The following is a 22,456-nucleotide window of genomic DNA, read 5'->3' as shown; positions in this document are numbered from 1 at the left end:
AACTTAATAGTATATGTAAAAACCTGAAAATATGTTATTTATAAACATAGAAAATACATGATTGGTTATTTTTTTGTATGGTAAGAGAATTCAAACAAAGGCCCCTTTAAAAAGCAGGGGACCTCCCCGCAATAGAGTCGGAACGAATCCAACGGCCCGTATTCAATATCGGATCCAGATTTCACTCTCGTCCTCTCTAAAACGCATTTATCGCGTTCCCTCATTAAACACTTTCATTCATTCATCCTCTCCTCACCGATCCTCATCAGATCTCAGATCTCTCACGAACAAAAGAACAAATGGCGGTTTCTGCGCGGGAGGAGTTCGTGTACATGGCCAAGCTCGCGGAGCAAGCCGAGCGGTACGAGGAGATGGTGGAGTTCATGGAGAAAGTCTCCGCGGCCGTGGACGGCGACGAGCTCACCGTGGAGGAGCGAAACCTCCTCTCCGTCGCGTACAAGAACGTGATCGGCGCACGGCGGGCCTCGTGGCGGATCATCTCCTCGATCGAGCAGAAGGAGGAGAGCCGCGGCAACGACGACCACGTCAAGGCGATCCGTGACTACAGGGGGAAGATCGAGACGGAGCTCTCCGGGATCTGCGACGGGATCCTCAAGCTCCTCGACGACAGGCTCGTCCCTGCCGCAGGCTCGGGAGATTCGAAGGTGTTTTATCTGAAGATGAAGGGGGATTACCATAGGTACTTGGCTGAGTTTAAGACTGGTCAGGAGAGGAAAGACGCTGCTGAGAATACTCTCTCTGCTTATAAGTCTGCTCAGGTAAAATCTTCAGATCTGAGCTGTGATTGGTGGATTCGTAAACAGAAATGTATAAATAACTAAACCGGAAAAAACCGACGTGAACCGAATGGAAAACCAAATGTAGTGTGGGATATAATTGGTTTGAAGAAGGTTTTTGAGCTTGCTTTGGTTTCAGATCTAAGCTGAGATTCTTAGATTTTATAGTTATGTTATAAATAGCTGAACGGTTCTTATATTTCTATATCGGAAAAATAATAATTAAAAAAAATCGAGCCAAAAACTGAATGTCTAGGAGTAATTGGGGTGAAACATGATCTTTGAGCTTGCCTGTGTGTTTAGATCTAAGCTGCAGTTCGTGATGATATATTATATACAGTTCATATATCTCTATATCCAAAATAAATCAAAAAGTTAAAAGAAAAATAATAATAATCAAATAAAAATCGAATGTCTAGGTCTAGTGTTGAGTAATTGGTGTGAAGAGCTTGCTTTGGTTTTGATTTTTGAGAATTTGTTTGTTATAATGCTTGTGATGACTCTCTCTGTTTTACAGGATATTGCAAATGCAGAGTTAGCTCCAACTCACCCGATTCGTCTTGGTCTGGCATTGAACTTCTCTGTGTTCTACTACGAGATCCTTAACTCTCCTGATCGTGCCTGCAGCCTCGCCAAACAGGTATTTGAGACCTCTCCAGAATCAAACACTTGCCTTTGGCTCAATAGTGATGTTGATTTTTAACTGGGTGTTTCTTGATGTGTTGTTTATCGTCAAGGCTTTTGATGACGCGATAGCAGAGTTGGACACTCTAGGTGAAGAGTCGTACAAAGACAGCACCTTGATCATGCAGCTTCTCCGTGACAACCTCACTCTCTGGACATCCGACATGCAGGTATGTTCACTCCTTTCAATCTTTCTTCTTTTTATCGCAGTTAGTTAGTTTCATGGGGGTAACTAATTTCTATGTTGGGTGGATGGTAACACACTATTAGGATGATGATGCTGGGGAGGAGATCAAGGAAGCATCAGCTCCAAAGCCAACAGAGGAACAGTAGTAGTAACAATCTTTTTTGATTGAACTGCTGAGTTTCTAGGGGTTTCGTTTCCTTAAGACGTCGTTCGCTTGCTTGCCAATTTAGCTTTATCTCCAAAAGCTTTTTTATTCATTCATCATATTTCTGGCGAGTCGAACCACATCAATCATCTTTTATCTCTTTGCTTGATTTTCTTTTCTTTGTTTCTTTTTGTTCTGTCTTTTCTTTTTTTTTGGTTTGTGTTTATCCATTTCAATGTCTGCTATAAACCTGCTTTGTCTGTTTCTTATCAATTTAAAGATCATAAAGGCTTGCTGTCTCTCTTTACCTTGTTCCAACTTAAAAACGGGGCTACTTTACTATTGGTTTTGTCTAAAGCGTATTACTTTATCATTAAGCGGTCTGAAAAGAAATTATCCAATTTAATTAAGCAAAAATATATCTATTGAAGTGTTAGTACACACACTAGTTAGAGAAGTACGTGTAAAATAATGTAGAGGTATGTATGCTCATGTTACAAGTCAGGGTTGAAGTTTCAACGGAACAGTGAAAGCGAAAGCATCTGCACAAAAATTCAACCAAAGGAACAGTGTGTAGTATTAGCTAATCCAATACCTTAGTACACCAAGGAACTAATCAAAAACATATTCAATAATATCTAATTTGAATAGAGAAACAAAACAATAGTTGTATGCAATTTAGATCTACGAAGAGATAAATATAGATGAGATCAACAAAAGTGTATTCCTTTCTTTTTCCTTATCGTTGTTTCTTCTAACATGAACAAACATGGGAATAAAAGAAAGTAAAAAAGAAAAAAAAAGGATTCAAAGTAATTTGAGTAAGGAAAAAACAATTCATCCACCACTAATGATGTACAAAAAGAACAAAGTGAATCAAAACGACGCCGTTTAACGTATCTTCCTGATCAGTGACCTTTGTATGTAGGGCTAGGAAGCGGCACCGTCGTCGGCGATACCGGAAACCCTAACTGACCTGACGTCGGCGATAGAAGCAAGCTCGGCGAGAGCAATCCGTACGGCGATTTAGGCGAACTCAAACACCCCGATGTCGGCGCAGCCTGCGACGAGACCGTTCCCTGAGGAGGAGGAGGAGGATGCGGAGGACGACCGTTGTTCTGCTGCGGCGGAGCGTTTTCCTGCTGCTGCTGCTGCTGTTGGTACCACCGAGGCGACACCAGAGGAGCCAGAGGCGAGAACTCCTTCCGATGATTCGATTCGACCGCGAACATCGAGTTCTGGAGGTACCGCATGTAGGACGACACCGGAGATTCCGCCGCCGCGTGAACCGGAGGAAGCGGCGGGAGAGGAGAGAGCGGCGCCGTCGGTCTGGGGACGTATCCGCCGCTCCAGTTAGGGATGAGAGCGTTGTTCAGCAGACCGGGAGGAGCGAGCGGAGGAGGACGGATCCTGTGGAGACGCGAGCTCTGGTGAGCCTTGGGGTGGTGAACCGGCTGCTGAGGAGATGCGGAGATCCGCTCGTGAGCGGGAGAGCCGGTGAGTTTCTGGACGACGTCTCTGAAGTCGTTCTTGTTGATGTTGTAAACGGGAGGCTGGTGCTGGTGGAGATTCCCGTGGTTGATCTGTTGCTGCGGTTGGTGATCAGTTTCTTGATTCACGGCGGCGGCGGAGAAGGAAGCTGAGGAGGAGGAGGAGGAGGTTGGTTTTGATATCTTATGAGAGAGCTTGTTGAGTTGTCTTAGGTAATGATTGTCTCTGTTGTTGTTGTTCCCTGTATTGTTGTTACCGGTGCTAGTGGCTGATACGGCGGGAGAATCGCCGGAGGAGTTACAGCTCTTATCCATCATATACAACAACAAAACTAAAACAGAGTCCTTTTTTTTTCTCTATTATAAGCTTTCTTTGGTTTTTTTGTTGTTGTTTCTCTGCCAGATTTGGTAGAGAGATAATGGAGAAGACGAAGCTGATTGAAATGTTTTTTCTCTCTTTTGATTTTTTTTATAATAAAGGAAAAAAAAACAAATTGGTTTATAAAAGCATATGGTTTGTATTTGTAGGCTATACGACTCTTAAGGCTCTAATTGGATTTTTCTAGAATTAAGATGAAAATGAAATCATTTGTCTCTATGTATCTGTGGATTCTCTTTAAATATTTAATGCGTGTTATATGAATGAACATGTACCTATAAATATTCTATCCTAGGCCAATTGTAATTGTTTAACTTTTTTTTGGTTAAAATTAAGTATTTAAATATATTATTATACAAATCCAAACAAAAATTGAAAATTAATCTAGTAATAAATGAGAGACGTTTCTGAAATAATTTTACTAGAAAAAAAAACTTTATTTTATAAATAAAAATATTTCAAATGTACGAGCAATAGGCAATAGATGAAATTATATAATATACAAGTGTTTCGGGTTAACGGGTCGGGTTATTCAACGCCCATTTTGGTCAAAAGACTCTAAAGTATTTACCGAAAACGACATTCGTACAGCCTTTAATCATGAGTTTTATCTCCTGCTTCTCACCCCACCTGAGATCTCTCATCCAAGTCAGCATGCGACTTATCTAACGGCTGATTAGCACGAGAGAGACGGCTATCACGTGACTTTTAGCCCTTTTGTTTTTCCAAATTTGCCTCTCAGAGTATTAGTTACACTGTTAATGTCTCCCTCATTAGTGCTTAGCAGTAGTGAATAATAACATGTAACCGGGATAAGTTTGGTTTCTGATTAGTAGTTATTGAGATTGGTTTGGCGACATGTCATTTTTGGGAGACAACTATGTTTGAAATATTCGTAATTTTTAATTTTAAAAAAAATGTTTTGGAACAAAAAAAAAATGTTTGAAATATTCTTGCACAGGTAAAGCCTTTATTTGTTAGCTTACTCAGGAAGTATATATATGTGTAAACTGAAACGTATCAATCAATAAATTAAATTATTTTTAATTAGAAACGTTATAACGAAAACATTAAATTTTCTAAGTTTTTCACGAATAGTTACCTATTTGGCTATTTCAGTAGTTACTATGCGGAGTCTTTATATTTCCGAGGAGTTTGGTACAAGAGCATATTCATCTTTTACATTTTTGTTTTACTAATTGCATAGTCATATACTAGTAATTTATGGATTTTGTTACCTTGTTCTGGATAATACATATATTGTTTGACCCGATCAATCCCGTTGTTTATTTTTCTTCCTGCTGATCGATTTCGAAATTATTATTCTGTGCTAGTATGAATGAAGAATTTTAAAACTAAGTTTTGTTTGGGTTTATTTGTTGAATAAAGCTTGTGTATATTCTTTACTATTCTTAGTGGATATCGTAGAACAAAAAAAGGTAATTGGATAAAGGCAAACACATAAATGTGGGGGCTCATTAGTATAATTAAAAGCATCATAGTACAAGTCCCCATGTAACGTAGTAACGTATACTCTTCTCCTGCTCCGTGGCCTCATCTCCTCTTTTTCTTTGTACTCTTTGTTTGACAATATATTTGCCTTCAATGACATTAACGTAAAAATAGTTTTATTTATTGTTTTCCGAACGAAAATTGGTTTGAACTTCGAATTATAATGATAGAGAAGGACGAGAGCAATCTACTACGTTTTCTTTTTTGTGGTTATGGTTGACAAGATTCACCGTTTGTTTGAACCAGAAGGGTTTTGTTGCTATTGATAGCCGCAACGAACAACAAAGCCTTATAATTTGGGCCACGAGTTGTGTCCGAGCCCTCAAGAAGCCCACAAACGAAAAGGCTAGCCTAAACTTGACGTGCTTAACTCAGCTATAAAATTTTCTTGGGTAACAAGAAACCACTAGATCATGACCCGTGCGACCGTACGGGTATTAATTTTCTATTTTAAATTTTATTTATTTATATTAAATGATGCATTTGTAATACTTGATCGTTTTACATTGACTACGTTAGAGATGTGTATTTGGATACCGACTGATTCGGTTAAAATCTATTTGGGTTTGAGATTTCCGAGTTTAAAGATTTCAGCAACATTCAAATATTTATAAATTTTGGTCTCGGTTTGATTCGGGTATTTTCGGGTTTGGTTCGGATACGGATAATCCGTTCGAATTATTTTAAAATTTTCAAAATTTATATATACTTTAAATTTTTCAAAACATATAAATTTGAGTAATGTAAGCCAAAATACCTAAATTGAAAATTGAAAAACAGGTTGAACTTCAAAATTTGGATGGAGAATAAATATATATTTTAAATATTTTTGGTGTTTGATTATTGTTTATCTACTTTATATGTTTACTTTTAACTATTTTTTATATTTTCAAATAGTTTAGACAACTTTAAGTTGATAAAAAAGACAATTTTGAAATATCATTAATTATTGAATAATAAAAAACAAAATACATTAATTTATCTAAAAAGACAAACATTAAAATAGGAAAGAAAAAAACACATTAATCTAACTGAAAAAGAGAAGCATTAAAATAGGAAAGAAAAAGAAACACATTAATATAACTGAAAAAGACAAACATTAAAATAAGAAATTCAATTTAATTCTCAGTGGCATATAATTGTAAATAACACTGAAAACTAAGGAGTATTTTATATGTGTACTTCTGTTTTAATAAGATAGATTATTATTTGTTGGAAAGAGACAAATCACACACATGAAGAGGAATCAATTCACAAACCAAATGTGACACTGGAAGATTCAGACGCCATACTCCTTCCTAAGTTTAAAGGCTAAGGCAAAGAGCTCGTCAGGGCCAGGTACAGAGTCGACCACTGTTTTTCTCTGCAAACATCTCTTGGCTGAACCGGGCTTCGTAGCCTGGTGGTAATGGAACCTCGGCTGAGGTGTCCGCCACCCAGCTTCGAAACCCGGCCACAGCGATTTAACATCCTTACTGCTGGGGCGCTGGACCTCTTCGGGGGATATTTGGGAAAGTGGCTGCCCAGACACCAGAGATATCAAAAAAAAACATCTCTTGGCTGAAGCCATCAGTGTTGGACACTCTGGTTCGATGCTGAAGTTAGCGCACTTCTCAAATGTTTGGAACCAGCTGTAATAACCAGTCATGGCAATGTCTACGAACCCAAAGTTATCACCACCAAAGTAGGGTTTATCTCCAAGCTCAGCTTCAAGAATCTTGAGTGCTTCAATAAAGTCTTTCTTGGCCGTCTCTTGTACCTCACCTGTTGTAAACCATATCTTATCAGCTGGCTCGTACACCTGCATCATTCAGTTTCCATAGAGTTTAACATAACATCAAAACTATGATGTAGGTGGGATTTGAGATTTAGGGGGCCATAAACATTTTTGGTTAATATAACTAAAACTAACAAAAAAAAAAACTAAAACAAATTACAATTTAGAGACTACGCAACCTATATATATAATAGCTCTTTAAAATTTGGAAGCCAACGCGAGTGTTTCATTAGACTATGAGTTAGTAGTAACAAGCCCTAGGGATTTGTGTACCTTGGTGTCGATGAAATCGATCCAGAATCTGGCTTGAGCTCTCTGGTATGGATCAGAAGGGAGGATAGTGTTTTTGTTAGACCATACCTCGTCTATGTACTGAACCACGTTCATGGATTCACAGACCGGTTTACCATTATGAATCAGAACCGGAATCTTCTTGTGAACCGGGTTCATTTGGAGAAGCAATGGACTCTTGTCTCTCAGATTCTCTTCTCTGTACTCAAACTTGACTCCTTTCTCTCTCAGCGCGATCCTCGCTCTCATACCGAATGGGCTCGCCCAGTAGTCTAGAAGGACCACCTCATCTGCCATTGTTGCCGAGTCTTGTAAGATAAGACTTAGTATTTTCTTTGTGTGTGGGGTGTGGCTATTTCACATCATTTTATATTCTTCTTCTAAAATATGTTTTCAAGCTATAAGCTGTTATAGAGATAAAGTTTTTTTTTTTTATTTCAATTCAACAAGAATTCTAATATTATATTGGGTTTTAGAAAAATGCTTAGGCCACTGCTCACGTCATTTTACATTTTTACTTTTGATTCAAGGCATCTCCAAGATCTCAAAGGTTCTCTCTCGAAGAAGAAGAAGTCAACGTTTAAGGTTAAGATTTAAATAAGCAAACAAAGTATCTGAGTTTTAGAACAAGACAACACTCCAACTTTACAGATTATAATCTGTATTATTTAGAAACACACAACACAACAAAAGAGCTGAAACACAACATAGATCTTGTCTTACTCGACCCCATAGAGCTTCTTAAGCTGTAAAATGAACCCAACAACTCTCTCAGGATTAGGCAAGGATGTAGCTACACTCTCCCTCTCCATACACCTCCTTCCCCAATCCATCAGTTTAGAACACTCTGGTTCGATGCTGAAGTTACCAAACTTCTGGTACCCTGGAAACCAACTGTAGAATCCAATCAGGGCAATGTCTACAAACCCGAATCTATCACCACCAAAGTAAGGCTTGTCTCCAAGCTCGGATTGAAGAGTCTTTAGTATTTCAATGAACTCCTTTTTGGCTTCTTCTAGCTCCTCACCTTTTGTTGCCCAAGTCTTCCTCCCACAAACATACAACTTTTCTTGCAGCAAAAGTAACATCCTATGAGAGTTACAAACAAAAACCCTAGAATCTAACATGGTTCATTAAAAAACGATTGTTCTTACCTTCTTCTCAATGAAGTCAGCCCAAAACAAGGCTTGAGCTCTCCGGTAAGGATCAGTAGGGAGTAACGGGTTCTTGTCTGACCAGATCTGGTCTATGTACTGGACCTGTATGACAGATTCACAGATTGGTTTACCATTGTGGATGAGAACCGGGATCTTCTTGTAAAGAGGATTCATCTCAAGAAGCAAGGCACTCTTGTTGTTGAGAAGATCTTCTTCTCTGTATTCGTACTTCACTTCTTTCTCCTTCAACGCAATCATAGTCCTCATCCCAAACATACTCGGCCAGAAATTCAGAAGGATCACCTCTTCAGCCATCTTTGAGATCTTGTGAAGCTTCCTAGTCTCTATTTTTCTCTTGTCAAATGTTTGGTGAAGGGCTAGGAGTTAGGTTGTTTATAAGAGTAGCATGTACTATTCAATACTTATTGAACCTAAAATGGTTTTGAGGTAAATTTCGCATGTTCTACCACTCATCCATTCTACTTTGTACTTTAATATAAACTATATCATGACCCGCTCGGGAGTCAATTTTTTTTTATCTTTGTTTTTACTAAATGTTATACATGATCGCAATATGTATTAATATAAAATTTTGATAAATAATAATGTGTACTAATGTGTTTAAATAAGTAATGTGTTTAATTACTAAATTTGATTTTTAAATTTTATGATAATGTAAAGTAAAATTTTCTATATTATTTTAAATATATAGTGCTACATAGTTTGTATTTTCAACATTTATCATATAAACTTACATTGGGATGTTATTTATATGAAAATATGTATAACATAATATATTTATATATTATATAAACATATGCACACCCGCACGGATTTTATTTTTAGAATGTATTCTATATTATTTAGTTTTATGTAGTATCGAGTTTGTATATTCAATTTTGTGTTTAAAGAACAATATCAAAACTGTCTTTCGTATGTAAAAATAACATTTTGCAATCGCGAGTTGTGTCTTTTTATTGTAACACAAAATTTTATATAAAACTTATGTTTTTTGTACATTACGAAATTTAATTTTTTAAAATAATTATTACGTAATTTCAAAATGAATTTAATCTTTGAGGTCTAATATATTTTGTGTGTAATGGTTCAAAGCATTTTTGATATATATTATATTTCAGTTTGGTTTGTTTTTAGTATTACTGTATAAATATAATATTATACAATATTACTATATTTTATACAATATATGAAGCTATGTGTTATTTGTTTTAGAAAGTAGATTAGGCCCAATATAGTTATAAGAATAGTCATATCTTTATGTATGCGTCTATGACTTATCTACCTAATGTTATTCGTACTAATAAAATTAATATGGCCAATGAAAGTATACTGATCAATTTAAAATAAATTGTATAGGGTAATTATAGAACGATTAATATTTTTAGTATTCTTAATATATATCTTATTTAAATCGACATGTAATAAATGTAAAAATCATATATGGAATATGGACAAAAAGAAGAACTGTATTTAAGGAAATACATCAATGCAAAGTTAGAGTATGATACATATTATATATAAAGAATGAGATATTTAATTTAAATATATGAGGTCCATCTTTAAAAATCTACCTAAAAGAAGTTGTAATGTTCCTATTTTAATAAGATAGATGATATTGTTGACAGCTTACCTAATTTCTCTTTATATAATTTATCTCATTAGTTTATAATAACTTTATACTATATCGTATATTAATTAACACTGCTAGTGGCGTATTAAGATATGTGATACTACATGGGGCAGGTTACAAGAATTGAGATCAAACATCTAACTCAACAGAAGCAAAGCATCTTATTTTCAGAACAAGATTCCACTTTAGAGACTATCAAGTAGGAACATAATAGAAAGAGCAAATAAATTGATTTTATCTTACTCGAGCCCAAATAGCTTCTTTAGATGTAAAACGTATCCAATAATTCTCTCTGGATCAGGCAAAGCCTTAGCAACACTGTCTCTCTGCATGCACCTTTTACCCCAAGCCATCAGTTCCGAACACTCTGATTCCATGCTGTAGTTACCAAACTTCTCGTATGCAGGAAACCAACAATAGAAGCCAATCAGGACAATGTCTACAAACCCGAATTTATTACCACCAAAGTAAGGTTTATCTCCAAGCTCAGATTGTAGAATCTTGAGTAGTTCAAGAAACTCCTTGTTAGCTGCTTTTAGCTCTTCACCTTTCGTTGTCCAAACCCTCCTCCCACAAACACACAACTGTTCCATATAGCTCAAGTAACATTACATACTCACACGTACGAGTTACAAGCAAAACCCTAGAAGGCTAGAAGATTTGTTAATTACCTTCTTTTCTTTTTGATAAAGAAAAAATATTTTGGGGTACAAATATATTAATATTAACGTTTGATTATAAAACTAATTATTATAATTTATAACTAATATTTTAGATATGTTAATTACCTTCTTCTCGATGAAATCAGCCCAGAACAAAGCTTGAGCTCTCTGGTAAGGATCTTTAGGGAGGAATGGATTCTTGTCGGGCCAGATCTCGTCTATGTACTGAACTTGTATGATAGATTCGCAAACCGGTTTACCATTGTGGATGAGAACCGGGATTTTCTTGTGAACCGGATTCATCTCAAGAAGCAAGGGAGTTTTGTTATTGATGACATCCTCTTCTTCTCTATACTCGTACTTGACTCCTTTCTCTTCCAACGCAATCGTCGTTCTCATTCCAAATATGCTCGGCCAGAAGTTGAGAAGAATTACTTCGTCCGACATTGTTGCGATCCGTGAAGCTCAAAGAGATGGTGGTTTTTGTTTTATCTCTTTCATTAGTTGTCTCGTATATTATTTAATACTGCTAGTGGGCGTCTTAAGATATATTTGTGCCATGTGATAGTGTCTCGATCGTATTGATATGCAGCTGGTCAGCAAAATCGTAAATATATTTGCATAGTAGTTTTATAAGTACCATTTCAAAGAAAAAAATACAGACTGATAAATCAAGGTTTAAAAAGTTTTGCTGCTTATTAAGCAAAAAAATGGTGATGATACGTAGATTATCATTCTTGATAATTTTTCAAATAATTTTTCATTTTTAAAATAAAGAAATAATAAAAATATTGAGAGAGCAAAAAAAAGAGTTTCGTATATGTGATGGAAAACCCCACGTTATTTATTCAATTGCTAAAAATAAGTAAAATATAAATAAATAATATTTATATCATTTTTAAGAAATTCACACATTTTTTAACTATTGCTGATGTTTCTAATCAGTTTTCACTCAAAGCCTCAAGTGAGGGAACTGGGAATAAAAACTGCCAAGTCTTAAACGCACTATCTTTCTTGGGTCAGGCTCAGGTCCATGTGTCAGCTCCCTTTGCATCTTATATGTTAGAATCAACATGTATAAGAGTTTTTTAGATAGTGCTTAAATTGTCATTGTCATCCCACGAGTAGTTGAGAACGCAACAAATTCTATAATTTAAGAGAGAGAAAAGTGAGTGTTTCAAAAAAAAAAGAGAAAAAATGATATTCCTTCTTATGTTTGGCCATTAGCTACTTGCATGATTGAAACACGGCCACCTACCTACTACAATAGTCGGTCTATGATGTCATTTTATATGCGTTTGGTGGACTAAAAGACAATGCTATCTGCTGAGAGGAAACATACAATGTTTTTTGGTGAGTACGTAGTGACAAAGGGCTCTTCTTGTAAACCGGAATCTTCTTGTAAACCGGATTCGTATCGAGAAGTAAATGGGGTCTCGTTACCTGACCAAACAAAACCTTGTCTCTCTATCTATTGTAATGAAGTTTTCGGCCTCGGATTCTGATTGATGTAAGCAAGATCGATATGACTACAACTGTCTTGGGATTCAAGATATCTATCCCCATCATGGTTGCACCAACTGCTATGCATAAGAAGATGGCGCATCCAGAAGGTAAGTAATCCAAAACAGAGTAACAAAACAGAGCATGCTGGTATCTAATCTATTACATTCTCAGGTGATTATGTTACAGCTAGAGCTGCATCAGCTGCTGGAACTATTATCGTAATTCGTTCATTAAACAATTTGAAAGGTTGCAACATCACAAAGCTCTTGTTGCAGACACTATCTTCATGGGATACTTCCAGCGTTTAAGAGGTTTCAACAGGACCAGGAATCAGATTTGTCCAGCTATATGTGAGCTCCATGGCACGCTATATATGTCACTCGCTCATGAATCAAGAAGCTTCAACGTTCAGTTTTTTTTAATAGGATTGTAAGGACAGGAACGTGGTTGCTCAGTTTGTGAGAAGAGCTGAGAGAGCTGGGTTTAAAGCAATCGCTCTTACTGTTCATACACCACGACTTCTTCGCAGAGAATCTGATATTAAGAACAGGTCTAGCTAGCCACCTTACTTGGCTTTGAAGAATTTTGAAGGTCTAGACCTTGGCAAGATGGATATGGTATTAACTAACATCAATCTTTGATCATATATGTAATTTCCAAATGGTCTGAAACGTTTCTAAACATTATAATGGTGTATTATTCGGGCAAATGACTCAGGACTAGCATCCAACGTGGCTGGACAAATTGATCGTACCTTGACCTGGAAGACAAATTTTTAAAAAATTTTAAAAAGCAAAAAACAAAAAATATTGCTGTACGATTGATCTCTTTGGGATACATGATTAAATGATATAGGATGTGAAATGGCTTTCGGACAATCACGAACCTGCCACTTCTAATGAAAAGTGTTCTCACAGCTGAAGACGGTGAGCAAACCCCTAAAGCTCAAAGCTCAACTACATAAAATTATATATCTTCATTTCTTGACTAGTTTAGTAGTTTCATGTGTGTGTTACTTTCTTTGTTTGCAGCTAGGATGGCCTGTACAAACAGGAGCAACCAGTATCATCGTGTCTAACCATGGTGCTCGTTAACTAGATTACGTCCCAGCCACGGTCGTAGCCCTTGAAGAGGTTAATTTGTAACTTATAAATCAACCCTCTTCCGTCTTAACTTTTGAAGGTTGTTACCATAGTTCAACTCTCAATGCTATGGTTCTCTCAGGTTTTTTTAAGTAGCTCAGGGAAAAGGTTGTTAATATGAAGTAATGCTAAACTTTATTATTTTTATGTTTTGTCACATTCTTCTTCAGTAAAAAGACAAAATCATACCTGCAATGAGGAAACCTGTTCCCCTTGATTTATTAGTTTATGGATACAAATTTCACAAAGACACATACAAGAAAATCATGTTCCCTTACCTACTCAGAGATATTGCGAATAGTTACATATTGACATGGAAAACGCATTTTGCGCTATTGATTTTACTGGAAAATATATCTGATCATAACGTTAACCAAAGAATTTTTTTTTATCGAATTCCAAAATTCCATGCCCGACCTTTAAAACTTACACCGTAGTTAAATATGTCTATTTGTAATTATTAAATTATAATAATTCCTGAACACATTCAAAACAATTTTTCTGAATAAACTAGGTTTATAAAAACTTCCCTTGACTCCCTCTTTTGGACCTGATTTTCTCTCGCTAAACATATCATTTTTTGGTGAGTGGAGCCTAGCTGTCATTTAAGTGTTGACACGTTTTAGAAAAACCACCGCAAAATTACAAGTTTCGAGAGTGATCTTCAAGCATCTCAAGTGTTTGTTCATAAGTTTTGTCGGTGAAGAACAAAACTTCCAGAAAATCTTCATCATTTCAAGATGTCGAACGCGATGGATAAAGCGATGATGGCTTTATCTTTAGGTGAGGAGGATGCTCTGTTTGAGATGCCCAATCTCCCCCAGTTTCGCTCTTCGGAGAAGAATGCTCGGAGCATGATTGGGCGAATTCTCAATCCAGATTGTCAGAAGATGTCAAAGCTAATTCATGAAATGCCCAGGAAGTGGCAGAAGGAAGGAAGGGTTCGAGGTGTGGCGTTATCGCAAGAGCGATTTCAATTTTTCTTCGACAAAGAACAGGATCTGCTCGATGTCTTAGAGAAGGGAGTTCATACTTCCAATGAATGGGCGCTAGCGATTGAACGGTGGGTAGAAAATCCGCCGCCGGATTTTCTGCAATTCATCAATATCTGGGTTCAGATACGAGATATCTCTGTGAATTGTTATACTGAGAAGGCGATTACAGCGCTAGGGGAAAGATGTCTCGGGGAAGTTAAAGTGGTGGCTTTCGATCCTCATAGACCTCAGATACATGACTATGTGAGAGTCTTGGTGAGGTTTGATGTATCTCGTCCTCTGCGGAAGACTAAGGTGATCAATCTGCCAGAAGGAGGAACTGCTACAGTTCGCTTTAACTATGAAAGAATTCAAAAACGGTGCTATGAATGTCAGAGATTGAACCATGCAAACGAGGTGTGTCCTCTACTTGTGAGACAGAGAAAAGAATCAGCAATAGAAAGAAGGCAGAAGGTTCTTAAGGAGAAAGCTGATGCGGAGAGAATTCTACAGTCTCAAGATCCTTTATTTGGTGTTCTCTCTGAAGCTCAAGTAGGGATTGACCCTCAGACAGGTAGGAGAAGGATATCGGAAGAAGTGTTGGAAGAAATGCGCAGGTATCTTTTGATGGCTACTGAGGAGGATCACTTGGTTCGAATTGATCGCATTCAATCATCAATTGCGGAGACAGAGAAGGATCCTATGCTCCAAAAAACGGTGCTGCGCTTAGAAGCTCCTCCAATGTTTACTAAGGACATTGAAAAATGGAAAGGTAGAGTTTTTGACTTTGATCTGAATGAAGCGGCGGCATCTCAGTATCATGGGAAAGGAGGTCCGGGAGAAGGGAAGCTAATGGCTTCAGCCTTTAGAGCCTTCAGAAGCGAGGAGCGAGCTGACCTTGTGGAGAGAGTGAACGTTGATCAAAGGCTCAACACTCAGGATGCACATAATTGGAAGATGGCAAAGACGTGGTCAGGCACAACATCAGATAGAGCAGAGCCGCTCAAAAGATGCAGGTCCTTAGGTAACAAAAGCAATCCGATGGAACATGGTTTTGAATTCTGTTCTTCACTACCATCCGGGATTAGCAGAAAGCAGACAAAACCTAGAAGAAGACCTCATATTCGTAAAAGGCAGGCTTCTAAGGCGAAAGGATCTAGTGCTCTTCAGGACCTCTATGGCTCGGAGGGTAGTGGCTCAGGTGTGGGATCCAAAAGAAAAGGACAGGAAGCAGCAGTAGATACTCAGTTAGCAGGGAAGATGAAGGAAGCAAGGGTGATCCCGCATGAGGGATCGCCGCGATCCCAATGAGTATATTAAGTTGGAAAAAGTCTGTAAATTTGAAGTTCCTTGATGTAAATAAGAACTTAATCGACTGTATAGTTCAGTATGGAAATGTTTCGTTCTACGCGTCTTTTGTTTATGGTCCTTCTTTTTGGAAACGACGAGTAGAGCTGTGGGAGAAAATTAGCAGAATTGGTGTGACTTGTCAAGAAAGCTGGTGTGTTGTGGGAGATTTTAATGACATCTTACACAATGGGGAGAAGATAGGTGGAGCATGGAGATCAGATGAGACATTTGGGCCCTTTAATCAAATGATGAATGCCGGGAAGTTAGAGGAGCTGCCGAGTCATGGCGATGGCTTTACATGGAGCGGCAATAGAAACAATTCTTGTGTTCATTCTAGACTTGATCGATGCTTTGGAAACAGGGCTTGGTTTATGAAGTTCCCGGGTTCAAGCCAAACATTCATGGACAAGCGAGGCTCAGATCACAGGCCAGTCCATATTCATCTTGTTGAAGGTCAGGAAAAGTATAGAGGCTGCTTCAGATTTGATAAGCGTCTATTGGAAATCAGAGGAGTACACGAGACAGTGGCAAATGCATGGGAGTTTGCTACAAGAAGGGGTGAGCAATCTGTATCTACTCGTATCCAAGCATGTAGGAAGGCTCTCAGTCAGCTCAAAAAATCTGAAACACTAAACTCGCGCACTCGAATACAACAAGCAGAACAAGAGTTGGAGAAGGAACAGTCTTCTTTCAACCCTTCCACTGAAAGGATACATCTTTTGAAAGGAAACTTGATTCGTGCTCAACGTGATGAGGAGACATACTGGTGGCAAAAGAGTAAAGAGAAATGGTTGCAAAAAGGAGATATGAACTCTGCGTTTTTTCATAACTCTGTAAAAGCAGCTAGAGTAAGAAAGCACATTGAAAAACTTACTAATGCTGCTGGTGTTGAGGTCTTTTCAGAGGTAGAGAAAGGAGAGGTTGCCTTGGAATTCTATGCGACTTTATTCCATTCCTCATGCACAGAACCGTTTCAGTCTTGGTTTCATGACCTCCCTACCAGAGTTACGGCTCAGATGAACAGAGATTTGATCAAAACGGTTTCACCAATGGAGATAAAAGAGGCGCTTTTCTCCATTAACCCCTCCAAAGCTCCGAGACCTGATGGTATGTCGGCTCTGTTTTTCCAAAAATTTTGGGATACAATAGGAGGCCAGGGGGTAGAGGAAGTACATAGATTTTTTCAGACGGGTTTTCTACCGAAAGAGTGGAATTATACCCATCTTTGCTTGATCCCTAAGATTCCGGAACCGCAATCTATCTCTGACTTGCGTCCTATTAGCCTGTGCTCGGTGACTTATAAAATCATCTCCAAAATTATGGCAAAGCATTTGAAGCCGGTGTTACAGCAGATTATCTCTCCCACTCAATATGCCTTTGTATCCGAGCGCTTGATGTCCGACAATATAACCGTAGCGCATGAAATGATTCATTCTTTGGGATCGCTGGAGGATCCAAACTCACAGAAAATGGTGGTAAAGACGGATATGGCGAAGGCATATGATCGTCTCGAGTGGGGGTATCTCAGAGCTCTATTGATGGCGTTAGGCTTTGATGGCAGATGGATCGAATGGGTGATGAAGTGTGTTTCTTCTGTCACATGTTCAGTACTCATTAACGATCAACCTCATGGTATGCTCACGCCACAGAGAGGATTGCGTCAAGGCGACCCCATGTCCCCTTCTTGTTTGTATTGTGCTCTGAAGGTCTGACCCATCTTCTTTCAAAGGCGGCAAGAGCTGAGAGTATCACAGGGATACATTTCGGAGTTAATGGTCCGACTGTTAATCAGCTGTTGTTTGCTGATGATTGTTTATTCGCGTGTGACGCTAATGAAGAGCAAAGCAGAGCTTTGAGGAGCGAACTTCGAAAATATGAAGCAGTGACTGGACAAGTTGTCAACCCTGCAAAGTCGTCAATTATTTTTGGCAAAGGGGTTTCAGCAGAAGACAAACAGAGGGTTAAAGAAGTACTGCAAATTCAGGCCGAAGGAGGAGAGGCCAAGTATTTGGGACTTCCGGAGATAATGAATGGGTCTAAAGTCAAATTATTTTCATATCTCAAAGAAAGATTAAGCAATAGGATCTCGGGGTGGCATGCAAGAACTCTCTCCCAAGGGGGCAAAGAAGTTATGCTTAAGGCTGTAGCGGCTGCTCTTCCTGTTCAGGCCATGTCTATCTTTCGCCTCCCCAAAACTGTCATTGCTAGCCTTACTAGTGCAATGGCAAGCTTTTGGTAGGATACAGCGGAACACAAGCATAAGATCCACTGGTTGAGCTGGGATAAACTATGTTTGCCCAAAGAAGATGGAGGGATGGGGTTTAAAGACTTGGAATGCTTCAATCAAGCTATGTTGGCAAAACAGGCTTGGCGACTCCTTCATCATCAAGACTGTTTAATGTCACAGGTTTTGATCCACAAATACTGTGGGGATTGTGATATTACTAAGGTCCAATTAAAGGGCAGGGTTTCTTATGCATGGAGAAGCTTATTATTTGGCAGAGATCTGTTGGTTCAAGGGTTGAAGTATTCGGTTGGTAATGGCAGAAGTATCAAGGTTTGGTCAGAACCGTGGCTCGAGGATGACGATGGATTATGTCGGCCTCCCATTAGACGCCAGAGATGCTTTGATGTCAACCTTTTAGTGTCTGACGTGATTGATACTCGGACCAGAAGATGGAATCGATAAAAAATGGCAGTTATTTATCCCATCTGATATTCAAATTCTGGAGCACCATCAACCGGTAATCTCTGAACCGGATACTTGGATTTGGAAGCATAATAGAAGTGGAGTGTATTCAGTGCGCACGGGCTATGATCTTGCCTTGGTTGTGAATCGACAAGATATTATTGTACTCCATACACAACAGCCATCTCTGAATCCTTTGAAAGCCCAAGTGTGGAGGTTACACGCACCATCCAAACTCAAAGTCTTTATTTGGAAAGCTCTTTCAGGTGCGCTATCTGTCCTGGATGTCCTCAGAAGCAGAGGCATGAAATGTGACTCGGTTTGTCAGATATGTGGACTAGAAGGTGAGTCTATCAATCATGTCCTCTTCTCATGTACGTTGGCGTGCCAAGTATGGGCTATCTCAGGCTTTCCTTCTCCACAAGGTGGTTTTGATGACTCTTCAGTTTGGACAAACATGAGTTATCTTTTTGCCACATGGAGGACTAAAGTAGAGATTCAATGGCTGACCAATCAGTTCCCTTGGGTACTGTGGTATCTATGGAAGAACAGGAACTCTCTGTTTTTTGAAGGGATCTTATATGATGGGGAGCAAACGTGCTCTAAAGCTAAGGAAGAAGCGCAGCTTTGGTGTCTTGCACAGGAGATAGAGCAAAACGGAGTAATGGAGACTCATCACAGACCTTCTCTTGATCAGGAATGGCGCCCACCACCGGATGGTGTCCTCAAATGCAATATAGGAATGAGGTGGGCGAAAAGGAAGAAGGAACTAGGTGCTGCGTGGGTGCTAAGAGACTCGAGAGGTGAGGTTTTGTTACACAGCCGGCATTCTTTTGCTGATGTGTTGACAAAAGATGAAGCCCACTTCTTGAGCTTAGCGTGGGCAGTGGAGAGTATGTTAAGCCACAACTGCAGAAGCGTTTACTTTTACTCTGAAGGTAGTTTGTCGATTAATGCTATTAACCGTCGTAGGGCTTAGCCTTCCTTCAGACATAAAGTGATGGAGCTTCAGAGGTTGTTAGGGGAAATGTTCGATTGGCGGGTGGCTTGGAAAGCTCCTTTTGCAAACAGGGGAGCCCGCTTGATTGCTAATAGTGTTGTCCAGGATGGTAAGGGTCAATCTTATGTGGCTCGAGGTGATTCTCGATGGTTGTCACATATATTTTTGGAAGGGTCTTAGTTGGTATACATGAAGGTCAGTTGTCTTAGACCTTTTTGAATAGGCCTTGTAATGGAAACTTGCATGTACTTTTTGATATTAATGAAATTTTATAGATGGCAAAAAAAAAAAAAATTCTGAATAGTATCGTGATTGGCATTTAAATAAGTTTTGTATCAATGTTCTCAAATATTCATCTATATATATATATATATATATATATATATATATATATATATATATATATATCACAAGATCCACCTCTTTTGCTAGAGTATTAGTTATTTTTATTTTTTTTTAAAAATAGAATACCTTATCATAAACTAAGATACTCAATTCGATCTTAGTATTATTACGATAATGTAATAGCTGAAAGGAAGTTTTCTTAATCAAAAAGAAACAAACGTACGTCAGAAGGAGACACATAGGCGTCAGACCAAAACGCGTTTAGGACCCCCAACAAACTTGGAACAAACTATACCTGCCCTTTCAAAACTCCTATGGCCAAAACTAAGCTTTGTTTCTTCTGCTTCAAACGTCTATCTCCTAATATGTATAGCTAACTATATTACAAGTAACACTAACAAACCAGTTTAGCTAAATATTGGAAACCAGATCAGCAAAAGTGTGCATGTGCGCTTTCCCGAAAATATTGGACTTCACACACCGATCATGTTTTATAATGTGAATAATTCAATTATAAATACATGTATATTATTCCATGAAGAAGAAAATAGGATGAGAAGTAACCTGGATTTGCTTGCGTTGCGTTCGATATCTGACGACACGTATACTATCATAACATGATACATACATAATTGACCAAAAAAGTAACACACACACATGGAGATGAATATATATATATATATATATATATATGTGAACAATGGATATTTCCATTTCTTAATTGTTAGAATATGTATCTAGAAGTCTCTATAGACTTTACGATACGATATCTAGGAACATCGAATGAGCTCACAGACTGTACACCTGTGACATTTAGCTTCTATCTACAAAGTCGTTATTGACATTTATATATGCATGATATATTACGGACTACGGAGTATCTATCTTATTAAAACAGAAACATTCTGTTGACCTAACATTTTTTTGTAAGTTTTTAAATTAAATACACTTTTATACTTTATAGTTAAACATACATTTAATCACTAATGTTCCTTTCTTATACTACTATCCATGTTCCAAACAATATACTTATTTCTTTATACTACTATCAGTGTTTCCAAACAATATACTTATTTCTATATACTACTATCAATGTTTCAAACAATATATTTTTATACTACTATCAATGTTTCCAAATAATACAATAATTAATCTTAGTTATTTTATATCTATCATTTCTCTTTAAAATTTTGTAGAAACGTCATAATTTCATAAATTGCAAAAATAGTGAACTTTAAAATTTCGATTATAAGATTACAAATTATGAAACTATTACAATTTAAATCCAATTAGATTACATATCGGTTATCCATCAGTTCAATCGGTTAGTCTCGGGTTTTAGTGATTTTTAATATGAATATTTTAAAAACATAAATTGAATTGTCAGATCTCCGGATTAACCGGTATAATCACAATCGGGTTGAATTTAAAAATACTGATTTAAATGGAAAAATATTTTAAATACACACTCTTTAAAAATTACCAAAATATTTGTTAAATTATTAGTGAAATTTTTCGTCGTAAAATATCCCGCGCTTCAAAAGCGCGGGTCAAAATCTAGTAATCTTTTTAAAGCGTCAAATTCCGAGACAACATCAGCGTATTCTCGGCAATAACTACATATGATATTGTTGCTAGTTTTGTTCGACTAATGTTTTTGATTATGATTTCGATTCGTGCGAATCGTATATGCAACAAAGAAGAAGTTTACAGACAGGTTAAATATCCAGTGGCGGACCCAAAGTTTGTTTTAACATGGGTCAAATTTTTAGATGAGCTATAGGTCTTGGAAAAAAAAAGTAAAAATATGATATCAATTGGTATTGAAGCCTAGTTTTATGGGAGGTCAAATGAAGAGATCTAACCACCAGAGCTAACAAATCTTAATGTTTTACATACGAAATATTAATTTTCTAGGATTTAAGGTGTGTCAGCTGACCCACCATTAAACAATGTAGGTCTGCCTCTGTAAATATCCATAACATAATCTGAACCGAAACCAATCTATAGGCATAGTTTTGTAGATATGAAATACTATAAATAATGAATTCAAGTATGGCCAAGAAAAAGAGTGGCTCTGAGTGTAATACATGTTCAAAGAGAAGAATCAATCGATTGGCTACCTCAAATGTCAGTGTTGACGTACGCCTACCTTAGAACCAATAGGAGTAGAGCAAAAGATCGTAAGAAAAATATGTTTTTAGTGAAAATGGAAAATAACATCAAGTATAATTTTAATACAAGTCAAAAGTATGAGATGTATCCAGAATGCTAAACTTAGTGAGCGCAACAACATCCAGGTGAATCTATAGATGACGTAATCCGATCAAATAATCCATTATTTTTGGCATTGTTGTCTTTGAAATAAATACATTGTATACGTTATACTATATTAATATTTTATACAAAGATTCACCATAGTGTACTTGCTTTAATGTTTTTCATATTATATTAGCTAAACTGTATTTTTGTTTGACATCCACACAAAAAAATCGTTAATAGCTGATTCAAGAACATTGTATGCATGTTGAGCAACTCCTTGAACTCTATCTCCTTTAAGTTTGTCTCTCGCAATTGTAATGCTGATGCTGATCGAATTGCAAAAGAGGCTCTGTTTGTACTTTCAAACTCCCCATTGGGGATGTTAAACTCTGTTGTGATTGTTTAATTTATGAATGGAAGGTTTGACCCAAAAAAAAAAAAAAGAAAATAAACAGC

General features: G+C 37.5%; 7 protein-coding genes and 1 long non-coding RNA gene across 8 annotated transcripts; 4 read left to right on the top strand and 4 right to left on the bottom strand.

Moving 5' to 3' along the window:
* The first annotated feature begins 162 nt into the window (after positions 1-162).
* Positions 163-2,115, top strand: LOC108828432 (14-3-3-like protein GF14 omega). Its single transcript, XM_018602128.2, has 4 exons — positions 163-779; positions 1,315-1,437; positions 1,535-1,651; positions 1,752-2,115. The coding sequence occupies exons 1-4, from the start codon at positions 300-302 to the stop codon at positions 1,812-1,814; spliced, it is 783 nt and encodes a 260-aa protein (XP_018457630.1). The 5' UTR covers positions 163-299; the 3' UTR covers positions 1,815-2,115.
* A 399-nt stretch (positions 2,116-2,514) lies between these two features.
* Positions 2,515-3,811, bottom strand: LOC108824480 (VQ motif-containing protein 9). The gene has a single exon (XM_056994352.1). The coding sequence runs from the start codon at positions 3,619-3,621 to the stop codon at positions 2,722-2,724; it is 900 nt and encodes a 299-aa protein (XP_056850332.1). The 5' UTR covers positions 3,622-3,811; the 3' UTR covers positions 2,515-2,721.
* Positions 3,812-6,298: 2,487 nt separating this feature from the next.
* LOC108826349 (glutathione S-transferase U22-like) lies at positions 6,299-7,625 on the bottom strand. Its single transcript, XM_056993571.1, has 2 exons — positions 7,245-7,625; positions 6,299-6,995 (listed from the first exon to the last, which is right to left on the bottom strand). Exons 1-2 carry the CDS (start codon positions 7,557-7,559, stop codon positions 6,474-6,476), a joined length of 837 nt encoding a protein of 278 aa, XP_056849551.1. The 5' UTR covers positions 7,560-7,625; the 3' UTR covers positions 6,299-6,473.
* Positions 7,626-7,841: 216 nt separating this feature from the next.
* On the bottom strand, positions 7,842-8,831 carry LOC108826161 (glutathione S-transferase U21). The gene is made up of 2 exons (XM_018599543.2): positions 8,417-8,831; positions 7,842-8,326 (listed from the first exon to the last, which is right to left on the bottom strand). Exons 1-2 carry the CDS (start codon positions 8,732-8,734, stop codon positions 7,982-7,984), a joined length of 663 nt encoding a protein of 220 aa, XP_018455045.1. The 5' UTR covers positions 8,735-8,831; the 3' UTR covers positions 7,842-7,981.
* A 1,271-nt stretch (positions 8,832-10,102) lies between these two features.
* LOC108826204 (glutathione S-transferase U21-like) lies at positions 10,103-11,290 on the bottom strand. Its single transcript, XM_018599589.2, has 2 exons — positions 10,859-11,290; positions 10,103-10,654 (listed from the first exon to the last, which is right to left on the bottom strand). Exons 1-2 carry the CDS (start codon positions 11,177-11,179, stop codon positions 10,310-10,312), a joined length of 666 nt encoding a protein of 221 aa, XP_018455091.1. The 5' UTR covers positions 11,180-11,290; the 3' UTR covers positions 10,103-10,309.
* Positions 11,291-12,155: 865 nt separating this feature from the next.
* On the top strand, positions 12,156-13,482 carry LOC108824479 (uncharacterized). The gene is made up of 3 exons (XR_008938493.1): positions 12,156-12,345; positions 12,410-13,164; positions 13,270-13,482. It is a non-coding gene; the product is annotated as an uncharacterized LOC108824479 (long non-coding RNA).
* Positions 13,483-14,120: 638 nt separating this feature from the next.
* Positions 14,121-15,665, top strand: LOC130499780 (uncharacterized). The gene has a single exon (XM_056994174.1). The coding sequence runs from the start codon at positions 14,121-14,123 to the stop codon at positions 15,663-15,665; it is 1,545 nt and encodes a 514-aa protein (XP_056850154.1).
* A 3,032-nt stretch (positions 15,666-18,697) lies between these two features.
* LOC108824478 (uncharacterized) lies at positions 18,698-19,372 on the top strand. Its single transcript, XM_018597914.1, has one exon. The coding sequence runs from the start codon at positions 18,698-18,700 to the stop codon at positions 19,370-19,372; it is 675 nt and encodes a 224-aa protein (XP_018453416.1).
* Positions 19,373-22,456: the final 3,084 nt, after the last annotated feature.

Source organism: Raphanus sativus, chromosome 9, assembly GCF_000801105.2.
Source record: "Raphanus sativus cultivar WK10039 chromosome 9, ASM80110v3, whole genome shotgun sequence".
Classification (NCBI taxonomy): Eukaryota; Viridiplantae; Streptophyta; class Magnoliopsida; order Brassicales; family Brassicaceae; genus Raphanus; species Raphanus sativus.
This window is presented reverse-complemented; position numbering and strand designations above follow the sequence as displayed.